Source organism: Oreochromis aureus, linkage group 3 (genome assembly GCF_013358895.1).
Source record: "Oreochromis aureus strain Israel breed Guangdong linkage group 3, ZZ_aureus, whole genome shotgun sequence".
Classification (NCBI taxonomy): Eukaryota; Metazoa; Chordata; class Actinopteri; order Cichliformes; family Cichlidae; genus Oreochromis; species Oreochromis aureus.
In genome coordinates, this window is record NC_052944.1 from 47154655 (window position 1) to 47172407 (window position 17753).

The 17753-nt window shown below is 39.3% G+C and overlaps 1 protein-coding gene across 1 annotated transcript in view; it reads right to left on the reverse strand.

Moving 5' to 3' along the window:
* The window catches only part of LOC120439407 (leukocyte immunoglobulin-like receptor subfamily B member 3A), a 46618-nt gene that overhangs the window by 14098 nt on the left and 14767 nt on the right, over window positions 1-17753 (reverse strand). The window contains exon 8 of the mRNA XM_039610352.1: window positions 6961-7230. Within this exon, the coding sequence (XP_039466286.1) occupies window positions 6961-7230 (270 nt within the window). The remainder of the gene's footprint in view (window positions 1-6960; window positions 7231-17753) is intronic.

Genomic DNA, 17753 nt, shown 5'->3' on the forward strand with positions numbered 1-17753 from the left:
CCGCAAAACGAAGCATCCCTGGGAAGACATTCCTGCCTAACCAAGGTACGGCTGCTTCCTGAATCCAGAAGAGCCACACGTGGCTTTTCCTCAATAAAAACGCATGTGGTGCGCTCATGCTGAGAAGAGGGCGCTAAAGACTCAACTTCATCTTCCTGACCTTCGACACCCCTTGAAGAAAAGCACATATATGTGTTACTGACAGTCTGACTTGGACAATCTGCCCTAAAGTGACCCGTTTGACCACAAGAGTGACACACTAAAGGCCCACGTTGCTTGATTTCCCTAGCCCGACTACTAGTGGAATTATGGGGGCCCTGCCTGAAATTCCTAGTTTTTTGACTGTTCCCACTCTCCGTCCTACCCACTATTACTGGGGCTAATGGTTTGGGACTCCCATAGTTCTTTAATGGCCGACGGGCTGCAAGAAAAGCGTCCGCCAGCTCTGCTGCTTGCTTAGACGTGGTTGGGTTATGCTCCTTTATCCACGTGCGCAGTTCAGGATTGAGAACTCTCAGGAACTGCTCTAAAACAATGACATCGCCTATTTCATCTTTGGACTTTTCTTTTGGAACAATCCACTTATCATACAGTTCTTTCAAGCGTGTCCTTAACTCTTTAGGTGTCTCACCGTCGCCCAATGTAGTGGAGCGAAATCTCAGTCTGTAAGTCTCTGCACATATTTCAAACTTTTCAAGAACTGCTTTCTTCACCTTTACATAGTCCATAATCTCATCAATGTCCATGGCTACAAAAGCAGCTCGTGCCTTACCAGTGAGAAGTGGAGCAAGATGTAGTGCCCAGTCCTCGTGTGGCCACTGGCACCCGCTTGCAATCCTTTCAAAAGTTGTTAGGTAATGCTCAATGTCTTCGTCCTCGTTAAAAGGCTGCATTTTAGGCCCTTTCCAAGCTGGTGGTCTTGTTAAGGAGGCAGACTGAGTTGCTGTTGTGGCCTCCATGACGTTAGATTGTAGCTGAGGCATTGCTGGATGCTCCGCAGTAGGCCTCTGTGTCAGCTGTTGCACCTTCCAACAGCAGCTGGTGCTCTCGACGTTCTGATTGCACTTCCTGCTGGAGCTGAGTGAACTGGTGCTGAATTTTCCGCCAGCGATCTTCCTGCCGCTGCTTCTCCAGTTCCCATCGGGCCTCTCTGTCACTTTGTTGCCTCATAAAACCACGCAGGAGGTTAGAAAGTTCAGCAAGGTTATGCAGTTCAGTACCTTGCTCTTGTTCTGCTTCCTCTAGCTGATTGAGTACTGGAGGCTCCTCACTTGCAGAGTCCATTGGCACTTGGTGCTTTTTTGGTCTTGCCCCTTTCTGCATTGCTGCTACCTACTGGCCTGGAGCCACTGCTGCCACCATTTGTGAGGTAGTCGGACACGAACGTCAAGGAAGGTGGTAGGGAAGCAGACTAGGCAGGCATTTCAGATTTCAAGGTGAGCAATTTATTTACAGTGAACTTAATATAATAGAACTTAACAAAACTTCCCCCCAAATCAATTCAATTAACAAAACTCAACATAACATGGCTCTGGTGACACAGCTCACCTCTCCTCTCTCTTGCATCTGGTAGAGACTGGCTTTAAATAGGGCCATCAATTTCCCTCCAATTGCCCAGCCAGTACCACTCACTCAACTGAGGGATGTAAAACTCTACACAAATGATTTAAAAACACAAAACCTCTACACACGTCTAATATGCACATTTACACAACTAAATGGCAATATTAACAAAAGGAAAAACATTCAACAAATTCCTTTAAACCTTAACACAAACAAAAGGAAGCATCTCTATGGAAAAAGAAACCCCTCCACTTGGTTTGACCCGCTGATGTCATGTGTGACATCATCAGGATTTTAAAATGAGGAAATGCCAGGCGGGCGTTTCCCCACACCTGACCCTCATGAAAACTGAAAAGACAAACAAAGTAAGTATGAACAAATGACTTAATCTGTAACATAATAAAATATAAAGAAACATAACTTAGTATTTGTCTTAATTTGCAGAATGTTAATTTGCCGGCAACAGAACGCTTACACAAACAAACCCGGGATAGTGAGTGAAGCAATGTTACTTGACAAATAGCAAATGGAAGCAAATACATAGAAACAGAATGTGTACAATGTGCAAAATAAAGTAAACACATATGGGACAAATGGAGAGCTTTACAACTGCTCCTCCACTTTGTCACACCAGGGTCGGTGACTTGTGCAGAATGAGAGCCACCCTGAACCAAAACAGCTACCACAGCATTCTGCACCACCATGCAGTACCCTCTGGTAAGCATCTAGTTGGTCAAGGTTCATAAAAGCTGAAAGACAGTCCAAGCTATGCCAGAACTACCTCAGGAAAAAAGAAGATGGTAAGCTTGAAAATGGAGTGTCCAGCACAGTATCCAAACTTTAACCCCATCAAGCTGGTTTGGGATGAACTGGACAGAAGAGTGAAAGCAAAGCAACCCTCAAGTGACACACATTCATGGGAACATCTGTAACAGAAATGAGAAGAACTTTGTGAAGAATATTTGATTTCTCTTGTAGAAAGAATGCCACGAGCGTGTTCAGCTGTTATATCTGCCAGAGGTGTTTACTTTGATGAGTATAAAGTTTAGAATACATGTTGGTCTATAAATTGATTCCACGATATATTTTTAAGTCCAACTGGAAAAATTGGGCTGTTCAAAAACATTGACCAGTGGTGTATTTTTATGGTGGTGGCAGCCTCTATACATGGGCCTCCCCTGGTTCAACCTGATATCACACCATAATGTATACTAGACACACTGGTCCACCCAGATGTTGCAGTAAGTTGTAGTACACTGCAATAACAGCAGAGGGAGATATTTTATGTCAAGGCAACATAATAATAATCACAGAAAGCACTTAAATAGACATTTAACACGTATATAAATATCAGAAACATACATAAAATATTTGTGGTGATTAAGGAAACTGGAATGTACTTCAATACTGGTCTACAGTTGCTTGCTCACAAGTGGTGTCTTTTCTTTAAATATATTATCTCCCCCTGCTGCTGCTGCTGCTGCTGCTGTAATGTTTGTATTCAGTAAAGCAACCTCTGCATGCGTGCCCATTTCATGTTTTGGAGAGTCAAACTTAATTAAAAATGGAGGCTCATGAACAATCATATCGTCAACATTCATGTTTAAAGTTTAATCATGTTCATCACAGATGTGAAGATTTACACTTGAGCATTAGTTTCATCCGTCTGAGATTTTAGATATAGATTTAGATTTAGATATAGATTTAGATATAGATTTTAGATGTAAATGTGGAAGTGTTGGTGACCATGAAGCTGAGAGGAATAAACTTTAGTTTTATTCTGGGTGAGAGCAGAGCCTTGATTCATGCTCAGGGACTGACTCGCCCCAAAACATCTAGAAAATGAGAAAATAGTATGTTGTAAGCGGTGTTGTACTAATTTCACTTTTGTGTGCACATTGTTCTTCTGTTCATGCAATCAAACAGTAAAACTGTCAAAGGGAAGATTGTAGAGGCGTGACCAAAACACTGTTCAACTTAGAGCAGATGATCAACAAAACAGAGTAATCAGAGTATCTCAAAAGAAAACTAAATAAAACTGAGACTCACACGACATTTTTCAACTGTTAAATAAGTCCAATTAAAGACAAACTCACAAAGCAAATTAAAATAAATATCTAAACATCTCGGAAATAGTGGGCAGCATGATAGAAGTGAGACCTGCTGTGATGTGAGGATTGGAGATGGTGGCACTGACAGAAAGACGGGTGGTGTGAAGATGTTTGGATTTTCACTGGGAGTGAGTGAGCAGATCTGAGGGACAGCCTGGGTTGAGCGGATTGGAGACAAAGTTAGAGAGGCAATGCTGAGATGGTTTGGACATGTGCAGAAGAGGGATGGGGGATATTTTGGAGAAAGGATGCTGACGATGGAGCTGCCAGGCAGAAGGTACAGATGAAGACCAGAGAGAAGATTTTTGGATGAAGTCAAGGAGGACATGCAGGGGTTTGTGTGAATATAAAATATAAATAAAATATTACCAACCCCCCAAAAGTATAACTATGGACACTTTATGTTCAATTTGACTGGTTTTACAGACAGATAGTCTAAGCCAAATAAGACGTTACTAATTTCCAAAGAATCAATGGTACCTTATTTTGAAAATTATTTTTTTTTAAGTTATGACACTGTTCCTAATCTATTGACAGTGCTACAATGATAGAAAAAAAACTATAATTGAGTCAATAAAGCCTCATCCGTTCATCATTGTGCCAAAGTTTGGACGTTTTTACAGCACAGTTGTTGAGGATGAAAGAAGAGGACGAAAAGTAGAAATGTGACAAAAAGCTGACTTTGCTGCTTGTCCTGTTACACTTTAACACAAAATATCATTAGCAGCATTTCAAGGAACCAATAAGTGTGTTGATTAAGCTTCAATGTAATTATAATTGTCTGTGTTCATAGTGCATAATATAATTTAAATAAACGCCCAATAAAAACCTTTGCTTTTGAGTTTTATTTTGCAAACATGATGTAGGATACAACAGAAATACAGCTCATAGCTAGAAATAAAAAAAAAAATCTCCAGAGAAAACACACACATACAAAATACATTCACTGATAGATTCAAATCCATACAGCATGTGTTGCATCATTAAATCTGACATAATGTAGGAGATCACATACAGCAATAATATTCACTGTTACCTGCATGTGACACAGGAAAAGCTGAATTTAAAATCAGATTATTATCTGCTCAACATCATGTTTAAAATGTTTTCTTGCTGCATCGGATGTTATGCAAACTACATTTTATATATTTTCTATAAAAGCTATAAAGGCTCCCAGATAAAATACGAAACAAGAGCACTAAGTGTATATTATACCATTTAATATTATTTCTAACAAACTGATACCACAGTGTCAGGGAGGAAATCAAAGACTAAAATTAAACAGAAAATAGATCAACAGAGAACAATTTTAAAAATATTTTAGACGTTTGGCTATAATGTGATGTAAAACCTGTCATATTGTCTCCTCAGCAGAAGCTGTTGTCATCAGTCACTTTCCTCGTTGTGTTGATGGTGAGCTGCTCTTTATGGACCTGAAACAAAATCATAACAAACAGCTGTGAAACAGACTCACGGACATGTATGTAAATTATATACGCTGCCCTCTGACATGCATTACATTATGTGTGCAGTTTCATTATTCTAGAGAAACCAATAAAATAATCAATAAAAGCTGGATTAAAGGAATTTATAAAAACAGGTTTTTATCATTTTTAATTTTAATTTTTTAAATAATCATCTGATATAACTGAAACAAGTGAAACACACTGAGTGAGAAGATAAAACAGTTAAAGAGCTCCTGTAAAGATTTCATACCTGGGGTTGAATTTGGATTGACATTATAATAGTCAGAGCTCTCCTCTGGGTCACCACGGGGCTCTGTTGAGGTGATGGAATGAAAGCATTTAAAAAACAAACAGTTTTGCAAATGTGATATATTTTATGTTGGATACTCACGAGTCTTGTTAATCACTTTCAGCTGAATCACACATGAATCACCTTCTATTTGACCTGAAATAACATTATGATTTATTTTAATAATAATCACAGTTATTTGATAAAAGCCTCCATGAGCTGTGAATGAATTAAAGTTCATACTGTACCAGTCTCAGTGTTTTTAGAGCCTCTGATTGTCTCATAGACACAACGATCACCTGCAGGTCAAAGAAAATCATTCTACTTATCATTATTAATATTATTAAGTATTCTCACCAGTAACATTTATATTAAATGCTGTTATTGTCATAACTTTGTTTAATTCACCAGTGTTAAAACTGCAGCACAGTCTTGTTGCAAAGAGCATCAGAATCTTTTAAACTACATGAAAAGCTAACCATGAAGAAGAGAGGAGTACACCTGCTGCTGATCTTCATCCTGACTCACCCTCTGGTCATCAGCTGAACCTTTATTAAACACTTCAAAGAAGACATTTGCTTTTACATGGTTATGTTTTATACATTTTATACAACGGTTCCAACTTCAGGCCTGCATGCTGTGTCTGTGTACATAAATATTTAAAGAGTAAAATCTCTGAGATCAGAGGAACAAAAAGTCTCACCTTTGGACTTCATGCAGCAACACAGCAAGAGCAGGAGGAAAATAAATGTGGTTCCAGAAATTAGTCCAGCGATCATTAGAAATGAAGAACTCTCAGAACTGAGCACAGCTGTTGTAAATAAGAAACACTCAGTGTTGAATTCAATAATTCAGAAGCTGCTTTAAAGACAATAAATATGTTCAAGGTCTTTGGATTTTTTATTTCTTAAGGATGTGACTTTCAGTCACTGGTCACCTGCTATACTTTTTTAGGCCTCCCAGCTCTTCATTTTTTTTTTTATTGAGTGTTCTCAGATTTTCTAAGGACAGTCTGGACACCATGCTGAGATATGCCAAGTGTTCAGCTAAATTAAAAACTCTACTGAAATCATTTTGCTGGTACAAACGTGCTTTTGTATTCCTGTCAAACTGTTATTTGTTTGTTTGTTTGTTTGTTTGTTTATTTATTTATTTAAGTGTTCGTCTTATAATGTATTTCACACTAAGTACAGCAGAAATTTCCTAATATTGTAAATCTGACTAATTGCTTGGCAATAAAATCTTTTCTGGTTCTGATTCTATATTTAGCATTTCTCTTAGATTTAACAAATTATTTGTTTATGTGACAAGCTGCAAGTAACAAAACATCTAAAGATAAAATGTAAAATGATATGATCATCTCAGAAATCCCTGTTCTACAACAGTGTCTGTAAAAATGTTTGCTGCATATATTTTAAAAACAATGTAAGATACTTTGTAGACTACTGAACTGTTCCTGTGCTGACCATTGTTATGTTTGTAAAATGGAGCTCAACAACAAACAAAACAAAACTAAAATAACTGAACTCACAGGTTATCTCAATGGTGACATCATCACTTTTATCAGTGTAGTAATCTGGGTTTCCTCTTCTTCCTCTGCAGTGGTAGATTCCTCCTTCAGATACTCTGATTACTCTGTTTTGTTGATTATCTGTTCTGATTTGAACTTCAGTGTTTGGGTCACGTCTGAACCACTCATATTTCCAGTCAGCAGAGCTCCCCACAGAGCAGGTCAGTGTCACACTGCCCCCTACTGGTATGATTGTTGATCCTGGAGTCAGTGTGGCCCTGGGTTTACCTGCTGTTAGGGAAAAAGTAGAAGAAAAGGAAAAAATTGGATTGTCATTTATGCTTAGAAATATTTACTCATATATGCTTAGAGTTTTATAATTAGTTGTAGATTGATAGAGGTTTGATCCGTAGTAGTCTGTGGAGACTGTGTGCCTCCCAGAGCACTCTGGCATGCACACACAACATAAGGTCATGAGAGAGGTTATATCTGCTCTTACTGATTTATGGTATAGGAGGACACCTACTCTGTATTTGGTTAAGTATAAGAGCCTTTTGTTTAGATGGACCGCTAGACTCCTGGCACCAGCTTTGGGGAGTCTTCACAGGTTCACATTCACACACACACACACACTTGTATATCTATGTGAAACGTCATATGTTAATGAACCTATGCATATTCATATAAGCACAATAAAAGGAGTGCTACAGGGAACCTGGCTGAGAGTCCGACGGAGGTCAAGTGGGCAGAACGACACCTGGCTTAATTGCACAATGGTACATTTTAATAACAACATTTTTATAATTAGAATAGAATTCAACTTTATTGTCATTGCACATGTCACAGGTAAAGGCAACAAAATGCAGTTTGCATCCATCCAGAAGTGCTTTAGCCATAATATAGATATATTACAATATATATTAGCAATAATATAGATATGTAAGTATATTACAGAAATGGGTCTATTATGGTATGTTATATGTACACGGTATGAAGTATGTTATGAATATTCTATAACTATAAGTATGTACAGGCTATGTACAGGATATAAATATGAAAAAAACTATACAGAAATGTGAACTATGCAAGTTATAAACAGTTGTAGGATTAAAAATTATCGTATGTACAGAATGATTATTTACACAGAACTATACAGTAGTGCAGTTAAGATAAGTGAGATATGTGGATAATTTCTACAGAGGCTATATAAAGTGCTAGTGGTTGTGAGTGGTGGTTCAGTCCATGTGATTATTGTGTGTTTGAGGGTACGGTTGTCCATTGTGTGTGTGTGTGTGTAGGTGGTTGTGGGTGTGTGTATGTTCAGTCCATGTGTTTAACGTGGGTCAGATGTCAGGAGGCAGAGTTCAGGAGTCTGACAGCTGTGGGGAAGAAGCTGTTCCGGTACCTGGTGGTCTTAGTCCGGAGGCTCCTGTAGCGCCTCCCAGAGGGCAGGAGGGTGAAGAGTCCATGTGATGGGTGACTGGGGTCTTTGATGATTTTCCCAGCCCTTTTCAGACACCGCTTCCTGTAGATGTCCTTTATGGCAGGAAGTGGTGCTCCGGCGATGCGCTGGGCAGTTTTCACGACCCTCTGCAACGCCTTCCGGTCCGAGGCGGAGCAGTTCCCGTACCAGACTGTTATACAGTTGGTCAGGATGCTCTCGATGGTGCAGCGATAGAAGTTCACCAGGGTGTCTGAGGACAGGTGGTTCTTCCTCAGAGTCACCAGAAGAGGCGCTGGTGAGCCTTCTTGACCAGCTTGGAGCAGTTGGTCGTCCAGATGAGATCCTCGGAGATGTGGACTCCCAGGAACTTGAAGCTGCTCACACGCTCCACAGCCATCCCTTTAATGTGGATGGGTGGATGTGGGTCAGCATTCCTCCTGTAGTCCACGATGAGCTCCTTAGTCTTCTCGGTGTTAAGCAGCAGGTTGTTTGTGTCGCACCACTCAGCCAGACGATCCACCTCCTCCCTGTAGGCGGTCTCATCGTTGTCACTGATGAGGCCAATCACCGTGGTGTCATCTGCAAACTTAATGATGGTGTTGGAACCATCAGCAGGTCTGCAGTCGTGGGTGAAGAGGGAGTAGAGGAAAGGGCTCATCACACAGCCCTGTGGTACACCGGTGTTCATTGTGATTGTTGATGAGCAGCGGTTATCCAGCCGGACATGTTGGGGGCGGTTGGTCAGGAAGTCCAGTAACCATTTGCAGATGAGGGAACTGATGCCCAGGTCTGTCAGTTTCCTGATGAGTTGTGAGGGGTGGATTGTATTGAATGCTGAACTGAAGTCTATAAACAGCATTCTGGCGTAGGTGTTGTTGTTGTCCAGGTGTGAGAGGACAATTATGTACCCTCTACTATTTCATCAATTGGATCAGTGTTTAAACAGGGAAATTAGTAGTAAAAACATCCCAGCAGTGTTATTGCTGATGTCATCTACTTTCTCCTCTCACACAGGTCTGTAATGCATTTCCATTTATAATAGCTGCACAGACAAATCTCTAATAGCACCACTTTAATTATACGACTTTTAACTCTTCATTTCTGGCCTTCATTACATATTATCATGTAACTACATGATTTATTAACTGCAGCAGTTTGCTTTGATTTGGCATCAGTCAATCTTCTTTCCACCCCATCAGAAGAAATCAGCATCTCTCCCTATTAGAAAAACTTATCTTCATAACTTACACACTAATATCAACATTTCACACATCACTGCATTAATAAAACAAACTCATCCATTATTGCTGAGATAAAATGTATAAAAACATGTAATCCATGAACAAAAACCCTTCAAACAGTTCGGCCCCCTGTGGAGGAAAAAATGTCTGTCGCAGTCTTAAAATGTTGTTTTCACATTAGAGATGTGTTCACATTCACAGCACACAGCAGAAACTATGTTCACATCACTGGGCTCTCTACACCATTTCAGCTGCACAGACGTCACAGAGTCACCATCTCTGTTTCTAGGCTGCCACAATAAACCAGCTGAACAATGAAAACATTAGATTGGTCAATGATAACTTTATTGTCCCTAATGGGAAATTGATTTGCAGTATGTCCGTACAAACAAACAAACAGACAACCAACACATCACATACACTCACCAAAATAATATAATATAAGCCTGATAAAACAACCTAGATTTTTCATCAAAAAAGTGCAATGTGCAATGGCAACAGCACTTATGGTTTAGTGTTATTAACTGTGATAATAGCACTAGGTACAAAAGACAGTCTATGTCTCTTTGTCTTCACTGCAGGCACTTTATAATGACGACCTGATGGAAGCAGTTGAAAATCATTAAAGAGAGGATGATGTGAACACAACAGGACAACAACAGGCCTCAGGTCCACAAGCTGGACCTGAGGCCTCCCTGAAATCTTGCTAGCCACTTTAACCAGGTTGTTAAGTCTGGTCTTATTATTCAGGGACATATTACCGTACCCAGCAATGACACAGAAAGTTAAAACAGATTCAATAAAACTTTTATAAAAAAGAGTCATCATTTTAGATGAAACATTAAAACCTCTCAACCTCCTTAAAAAGTACAGTCTTTGTTGAACCTTTTTCACTGTAGCAGCAAGATGTGACTCAAAGCACAGAGCCTTATCAAGAACAACCCCCAAATACTTATAACTGTCCACCAGTTCAATGGCTGCACCATTTACCACTGTTAGTGCAGGATGGGGGGATGTCTTCCTGAAGTCAATAACCATGTCCTTGGTTTTTAAGGTGTTAATCATTAAGAATGACTGATCACACCACGAAACAAACTCATCCACAACAGGCCCATGGGAATCCTCTTCACCATGAAGGAGGCTTACAATGACTGTGTCATCTGCGTATTTAATGAAATGCCTGTTGGCCTGTGTACTGCGACAGTCATTAGTGTACAAAATATACAGTAGAGGAGAGAGACAACAACCTTGTGGTGAGCCAGTAGAAGAGTTCAGCTGTTTGGAAAAACAGCCGTTTACTCTCACACACTGAGATCTGTCAGTTAAAAGTCTAAAATCCAACCAACGAGATTAAAATCAAGTTTAAACTGGTTAAGAAGCTTATCAACTAAAAGATGTGGCTGGATAGTATTAAAAGCTGAAGAAAAATCAATAAATAAAAGCCGAGCATGAGCTTTGGCGCCATCAAGATGGCGATAAAGGTAGTTCAACAGAGTGACCACTGCATCATCCACACCTCTACAAGGCCTGTATGCAAATTGTAGTGGATCTATAAGCTTCTCTACTTGCTGCAGGATCTCCTTCCTGACAAGTTTTTCAAAGGACTTCATCACTAAGGATGTTAAAGCGACAGGCCTAAAATCATTTAATGATGTAGGTTTTGTGGTCTTAGCAACTGGAGAAATAATTGATTTTTCCATACCTCTGGAACCTTCTGTTGCTGAAGAGATAAAAGAAAGATATAATAAAAATACTGCATAATTGCTCAGCGCATGTTCTAAGCACCTGGCCACATATATTATCAGGACCTGGACTTTTATTAGTCTTACTCATTTTAAAAGATTTCCCACCCTTCTTTCATCAAAGAACAAAGCTGGGGGGCCCTGGTGCTCTCTATTAAGAAATCAAGTGTTTTCCCTGGATTATAATTATCATTAAATCTCAAATAAAACCTATTCAGCTCATTAGCTAACTGAGAGTCTGAACTAAAACCAGGGAGACTTATCTTATTACAGTCACTGAAACAGTGACCAGTCATGTGTTTCATGCCTGCCCAGGCCACCCTTAAGTTATTGCTACCCATCTCCGCCTCTACCTTATCCTTGTATTTTATTTTGGCTTTTTTAATTTCTGATCTGATCTCCTTCCTAATTTCTCTAACTTTCAAGATATTCCCTTCAATAAAAGCTTTTTCCTTTCATGAATATATTTTTAGCTGGATGGCGATATAAGATATATATCGCGATATTTTTTAAAGCCATAAAGTAAGAACAAAAGAGAGTTATTAGTCAAAGCTGTGTCCCAGATCTCACACAGGCACTTTTATTAACATACAGCATAGATGTACATGAAAAATTACTCAAAATAAAATATCAGCATTTATTAAATAATAATGCTGCATAAATAAAATAAAACAATGTTGTTTTTGTGCATAACAAAAAGCTCACAATTGTGCAGTCAAAATGTAAACTAAAAGACGCTGAGCATAATAACATAGACAGATTTCACAGCTGCTCTGTTCCCAACTTCTACTGCGTGACTGAACAGGAGCCATTTATGGTCCTTATACACACACAATGCGGTAATATTACGTTGAAGCACAGTACGTATCACTCCGCGAGGCTCCAGACTATGGTAGCCGTAATGCTCCAACAATCTTCGTAGCTTACCAAAGTCGTACTAAAACATTTTTTGACAGATTGCTGAGCGCCGTGTACCTCATAAAATGGGTTCAAGGTCAGTAAGCACAACCAGAATTCATACATAAGGTGCACTGTCAATTTGTGAGATTAAAGGATTTTAGTGGAAGCTTATAGTCTGAAAAATACAGTATATGAGTTTTGTAAGGTGGTTTAATTTGGGGCAGGAGGCTGGGAGACTTTGCGGTCTGGGATACAGCACGCAGTTTCACACACTCTTCATTTTCCACTTTATGGCGCTGTTGTAAATGGTGAAAATACTAGTAGTGCTCCAACCTTTTAGTCAGGACGCTTTCCCGACATTCTCTACAGAATACATTATTCTGTTGCTCATCTGACACTCCAAATAATAGAAATAATAATAATAGTGATCTCCAAATGTTTTCTTTTACCAACCAGCACCTCTTTGATAGCTGCCGTGTCCATCTTGTGCTGCCGGTAGGTGAAGCAATGGGGAGGGGAGTTGTGTTTAGTGAAGGAGAGAGGCGAGGCGGAGTAACTAAGTGAGAGACAAAAGTGGACGAAAGAGAGGCAAACTTGCAGCTCTACAAGTATAATTGTTACGTAACATAGACTATAATAATATAAACAATATTGTCACAGCTTATATCTCGTATAAAAATTAACCCGAATATGAATGGTAATATAACCCTTGTGATGGGTAATGAGTTTCAACCCAATTTTTGTCATTTTAACTTTAAACACTGGTCAATTTAAACCAATTTTTGGATAGTTATTCTAACCCATTGTGCTGGATCAAACCAATGACCCAACCCCGTTGAGTTGAAACAAGCCAGGGTTGGCACTAGGTTACAAATTAGGTTATTTTAACCCAGCAGTTTTTAGTGTGTACTAAAAGTTTCCATTGCAACTTCCCAAAGCTGGAAGATTTAAAACCATTGTCAAATAACAGTTAAAACATAAAAGGTATTCAATTTACTGCTTTATGGAAAAGCGATATAACAAATGTATTAAAAATTAAAATTATGATTATAAAATAATCAATATTCATAATTAAACTCACTAATTATCATGTTTGGTAAGCCTATCCCGGGTAGGGTGGACTGGTCCCTTGATTTGGTTCCTTTGGGGTCGACCAAGACGAAACCCAGGGCAGACCCAGAATACACTTGAGAGATTAAGTCTCTCGGCTGGCCTCATGAGCACCTCAGCTGCCCTGCAGATAAGCTGGAGGAGGTGGCTGGGGAGACGGAGGTGTGGGCTTCTCTGCTTTGGCTGCTGCTACCCTGACCCAGACCTGGATAAGTAGAAGAAAATTAAATGATGGATGGATAAACATAAATAATGTTTATTTTTGTTTGTTTGTATATTTCATTTCTCTTATTTTGTGTATTCACGTCTCTTGTTCATAAGAGCTGAATCACAGACATTGGTGTCATCACCTTCTGGTGACCTTCAATTACAAAATTATAGTTGATTTTAATAATAGTCACAGTTCTTTTATAACCACACAGCTTCCGCAAACTGTGTGTAAAGTAAAGTTTATACTGTACCATTTTCTGTGTTTTTAGACCATCTGATGGACTCATAGACACAACGGTCACCTGCAGGTCAAAGAAAATTATTCTTCTCATTTCTGTGAGCCTAATTTAAGCATAAGTATTCATGCAAGTAGCATTTATATTAAATGTTGATATTGTTGTAGCTTCATTTAATTCAACAGTGTTAAAACTGCAGCAGATGTTAAAGTACAGTCTTGCAAATTGCTTCAGAATATATTCTATATTTGAACCAGAGAGAGTGCTAACCATGAAGAAGAGAGGAGTATACTTGCTGTTGATCTTCTACCTGACTGACCCTCTGGTCATCAGTAGAACCTTTAAAACAAAACAAAACAAAAAACAGAAATAAGACATTTGCCTTTGCATGGAACAGTTTCCTCCTCATGTCTGTATGCTGCATCTGTGTACTTAAATATTTAAAGAGTAAAATATCTTATATCAGAGGAACAAAAATGCTCACCTCTGGATTTTCTGTAGCAGCAGAACAAGAGCAGCAAGAATGTAAATATGATTCCAGAAATTATTCCAATGATCATCAAAACAAGAAATGAAGAGCTTTCAGGACTGGGCACAGCTGTTGTAAATTAGAAACATGAACTGTTAACTTCAATCAACTCAAGTGAATTTGCCATTTGAATAACAATGAAAGTTGACTTCTAAAGAAAAATAGATCAACTAAACAGGCAGATTCCAAGACAGCTCTGCAACATCAAGAGCACTGCTCTCACTATATGTTTAGGTTTACCAGGCATATCTAGCATCCTCCCCTGTTACCTGATGCAAATTACCACTGACTGGTGATTAGTTAATAAATGGTACACTTTCAGTTACTTCCCATTTTTGTCTTTTGTGGTCTGCATTTGGGTCCTCAGCTAAGAGAATCGACATAATCTGCCTCCGCATATCGTGACAAACCCAGTGGGAAGCAATCCTCTCTTTCACTGGTAAAAAAAAAAACCAAACACATGCAGCAAACCGAGGGTACTAGGACATCCACCCCTGTCTGGCAACTCTTGCCACGGGCAACCCAAGAGTCTCTCCAGGAGACTTGTTCTAGATCCTCAGCCGTGCATTGAGGTGAGCCAAACTGCAGCTCTGTCAATCTGTCAAACTCATGCACTAGCTCTGCCTCCTTCCACACCAGGGAGGTAATTGCTAGTTTCAGCAACTGGGAATTGGACACCCAAGTTTTGCCTTTGACTATGAGAGAGGTGATACTTCTTAACACAACAGCCAGCAATGATAGCTGGGAGCTGGGGATCTTACAGCCAGGGTCTCCAAACTTGATCCCCATTTGACACACATTGCATTTAACTCCTATGGCTCCTGTGAATGGCAGACCTTCAGGAGGCAGGGCTGATGTTCTTTCTTCAGTCTGCGTACAGCTAGACCCCCTGAATCGTGGTTTGCCTGGACCCTCATAACATAATGGATCAACACTGACCTCCCTCCCTCTGAAAAATTCTTACACAAACAGGCCTCACAAAAACTATCTCTGTGTCTCACAAAAACAATATGATTTGCTTTGTAGACCATTTACTTCGTCCTGTTCTGACCATTGTTATGTTTGTAAAATGAAGCTTATTAACAAACATGACTTACTTGATGCTGACAAGTTGAAGGCTTCACTCCACTCTGTTGAAGAATATGAGTCATCTCTGCGTCGACTCTTACACATGTAGTCTCCACTGCTGGACTCAGAAACATTGAATATCCAGTAATTATTGTGAGTCTACTGTGTGGTTTGGTTGGGTCCTCTCCATCTATACTCCCACTCAGTGGTTTCACCTCCTTCCTGCACCTCACATGTCAGACTGATCGTCTCACCGCTGAATATCTGAGGCCAGCTGGGTCGTCCTTTTACAACAACCTTATTGGAAACTGTTTACACATATTTACAGTTGAGATACAAACAAACATAAAATCAACAGAAATAATTGAATATTGAGTTGGTTGATAATGATGAATGAATGTACAGTGGTGTAAAAAGTGTCTTCCCCCTTCCTGATTTCCTGTCTTGTATTTTCGACTTAAATGTTTCAGACCATCAAACAAATTTAAATATTAAACATAGATAACAAAAGTAAACACAAAATGCAGTTTCTAAATGTACTTGTTTATCATTAAGTATAAAAAAAGTCCAAACCTTGTGTGAAAAAGTGATCGCCACCTAAACCTAATACCTGGTTAGGGGTCCTTGGCAGCAACAACCCTGGATCTAGATTCAGTCATTCCAAACTCTTCATTTTGCTTTTTTTTGTTGTTTTTTAACCCATTCAGAGGTGGACTTCAGTTCAATTTTATTTTATTTTTACAGCACCAAATCACAATAACATTTGCCTCAAGGTGCTTTATATTGTAAGGTGAAGACTCTACAATAATACAAAGAAAACAGAGAAAACGCCAACAATCATATGACCCCCTATGAGCTACAGTAGGAAGGAAAAACATGCAGAGATTACTGGTGTGATTTGGATCATTGTCCTTCTGCAGAACCCAAGTGTGCTCCAACTTGAGGTCATGAACGCATGGCTGAACATTCTCCTTTATGATGTTTTGATAAACAGCAAATTCATGGCTCCATTTACCACAGCAAGTCTTTCAGGTCCTGGGGCAGCAAAACAGACCTGGACCATCACACTAACACCACTGTAGTTTACTGTTGGTGTTCCATTCCTGAAATGCTGTGTTACTTTTAAGCCAAATGTAATAAGACACACATTCCAAATAGTTCAACTATTTTCTCGTTAGTCCACAGAGTATTTTCCCAAATCTCTTGGGGATCATTAAGATTTTTTCTGGCAAAACTGAGATGAGCCTTAATTTTCCTTCTTTGGTGTTGTTGTTGTTGTCTTGGAAATCTGCCATGCAGGCCATTTTTGACTTGTCTCTTTCTTAGGGTGGAGGCATGAACACTGACCTTAACTGAGGCAACTGAGGCCTGACAGACCGACCTCCAAAAGTTGATTCTGTTCATCTGGACGTAGCGTTTTCAGTGGAGAAACGTTTCGTCACTCATCCAAGTGACTTCTTCAGGTTCAGCTGACTGCAAGTTTCTCCAACCTTATAAACAGTACATTTGCATTCTCCCACTGAAAACGCTACGTCCAGATGAACCAGTCTTGGGGAGTAACGGAATACATGTACCAGCGTTACGTATTTAAAATACAGAATATGAGTAACTGTATTCTGTTACAGTTACCGTTTAGAAAGGTGATATTCAGAATACAGTTACTTTGTTGAAATAAATGGATTACACGGCGGTACTTTCCTGTTACATATGTTAGTCTATACCCTCTCTGTTTTTGGTAATTCCACGCAGGTGGAAACCCAAACAAAACACGCATTAAGAGGCTCTAATGCCTGTGTCTCAATCTCGCGGCCCATGTTATCTCTACTTGCGGCCCGGATAATGACATGAAGAAATATTTTTAAAAATTATTGTTCAAAGTGATTTAATATGAAGGCAATAAGCAGAGTGTTACAGGCATAGCCCTAAAGAATGTAGCCTCATGGGCAGTGTAGCCCAGTTGTAAGTAAGCTGTTAAGACTCGACTGTACACTGTGTTTGTGTTTTCATCCGAAACAATAAGTTCCATTAGAGCAGCCTACAGCTCAGAGCCGCTGACCTGTTTTATAATAGCATATAATAAACTATTATAAAAAATAGTTTTTTATTAATAGTTTTCTATACCAGATCGCTGCAAAAAGTGCAGCATTACCTAATGTCCACCCTACTGTTACTCATTTTATATTAAGATTTCAAAATCTAGTTGGTATTGGTATGGTGAGTAGCCTTCAGTAATAGTAATAAATCACAGCAATAGTACATTCACGTAGTTGCACAAAGCATGATAATATATTAACTAATCCAAAGTATTCAGAATACGTTACTCTCATTGAGTAA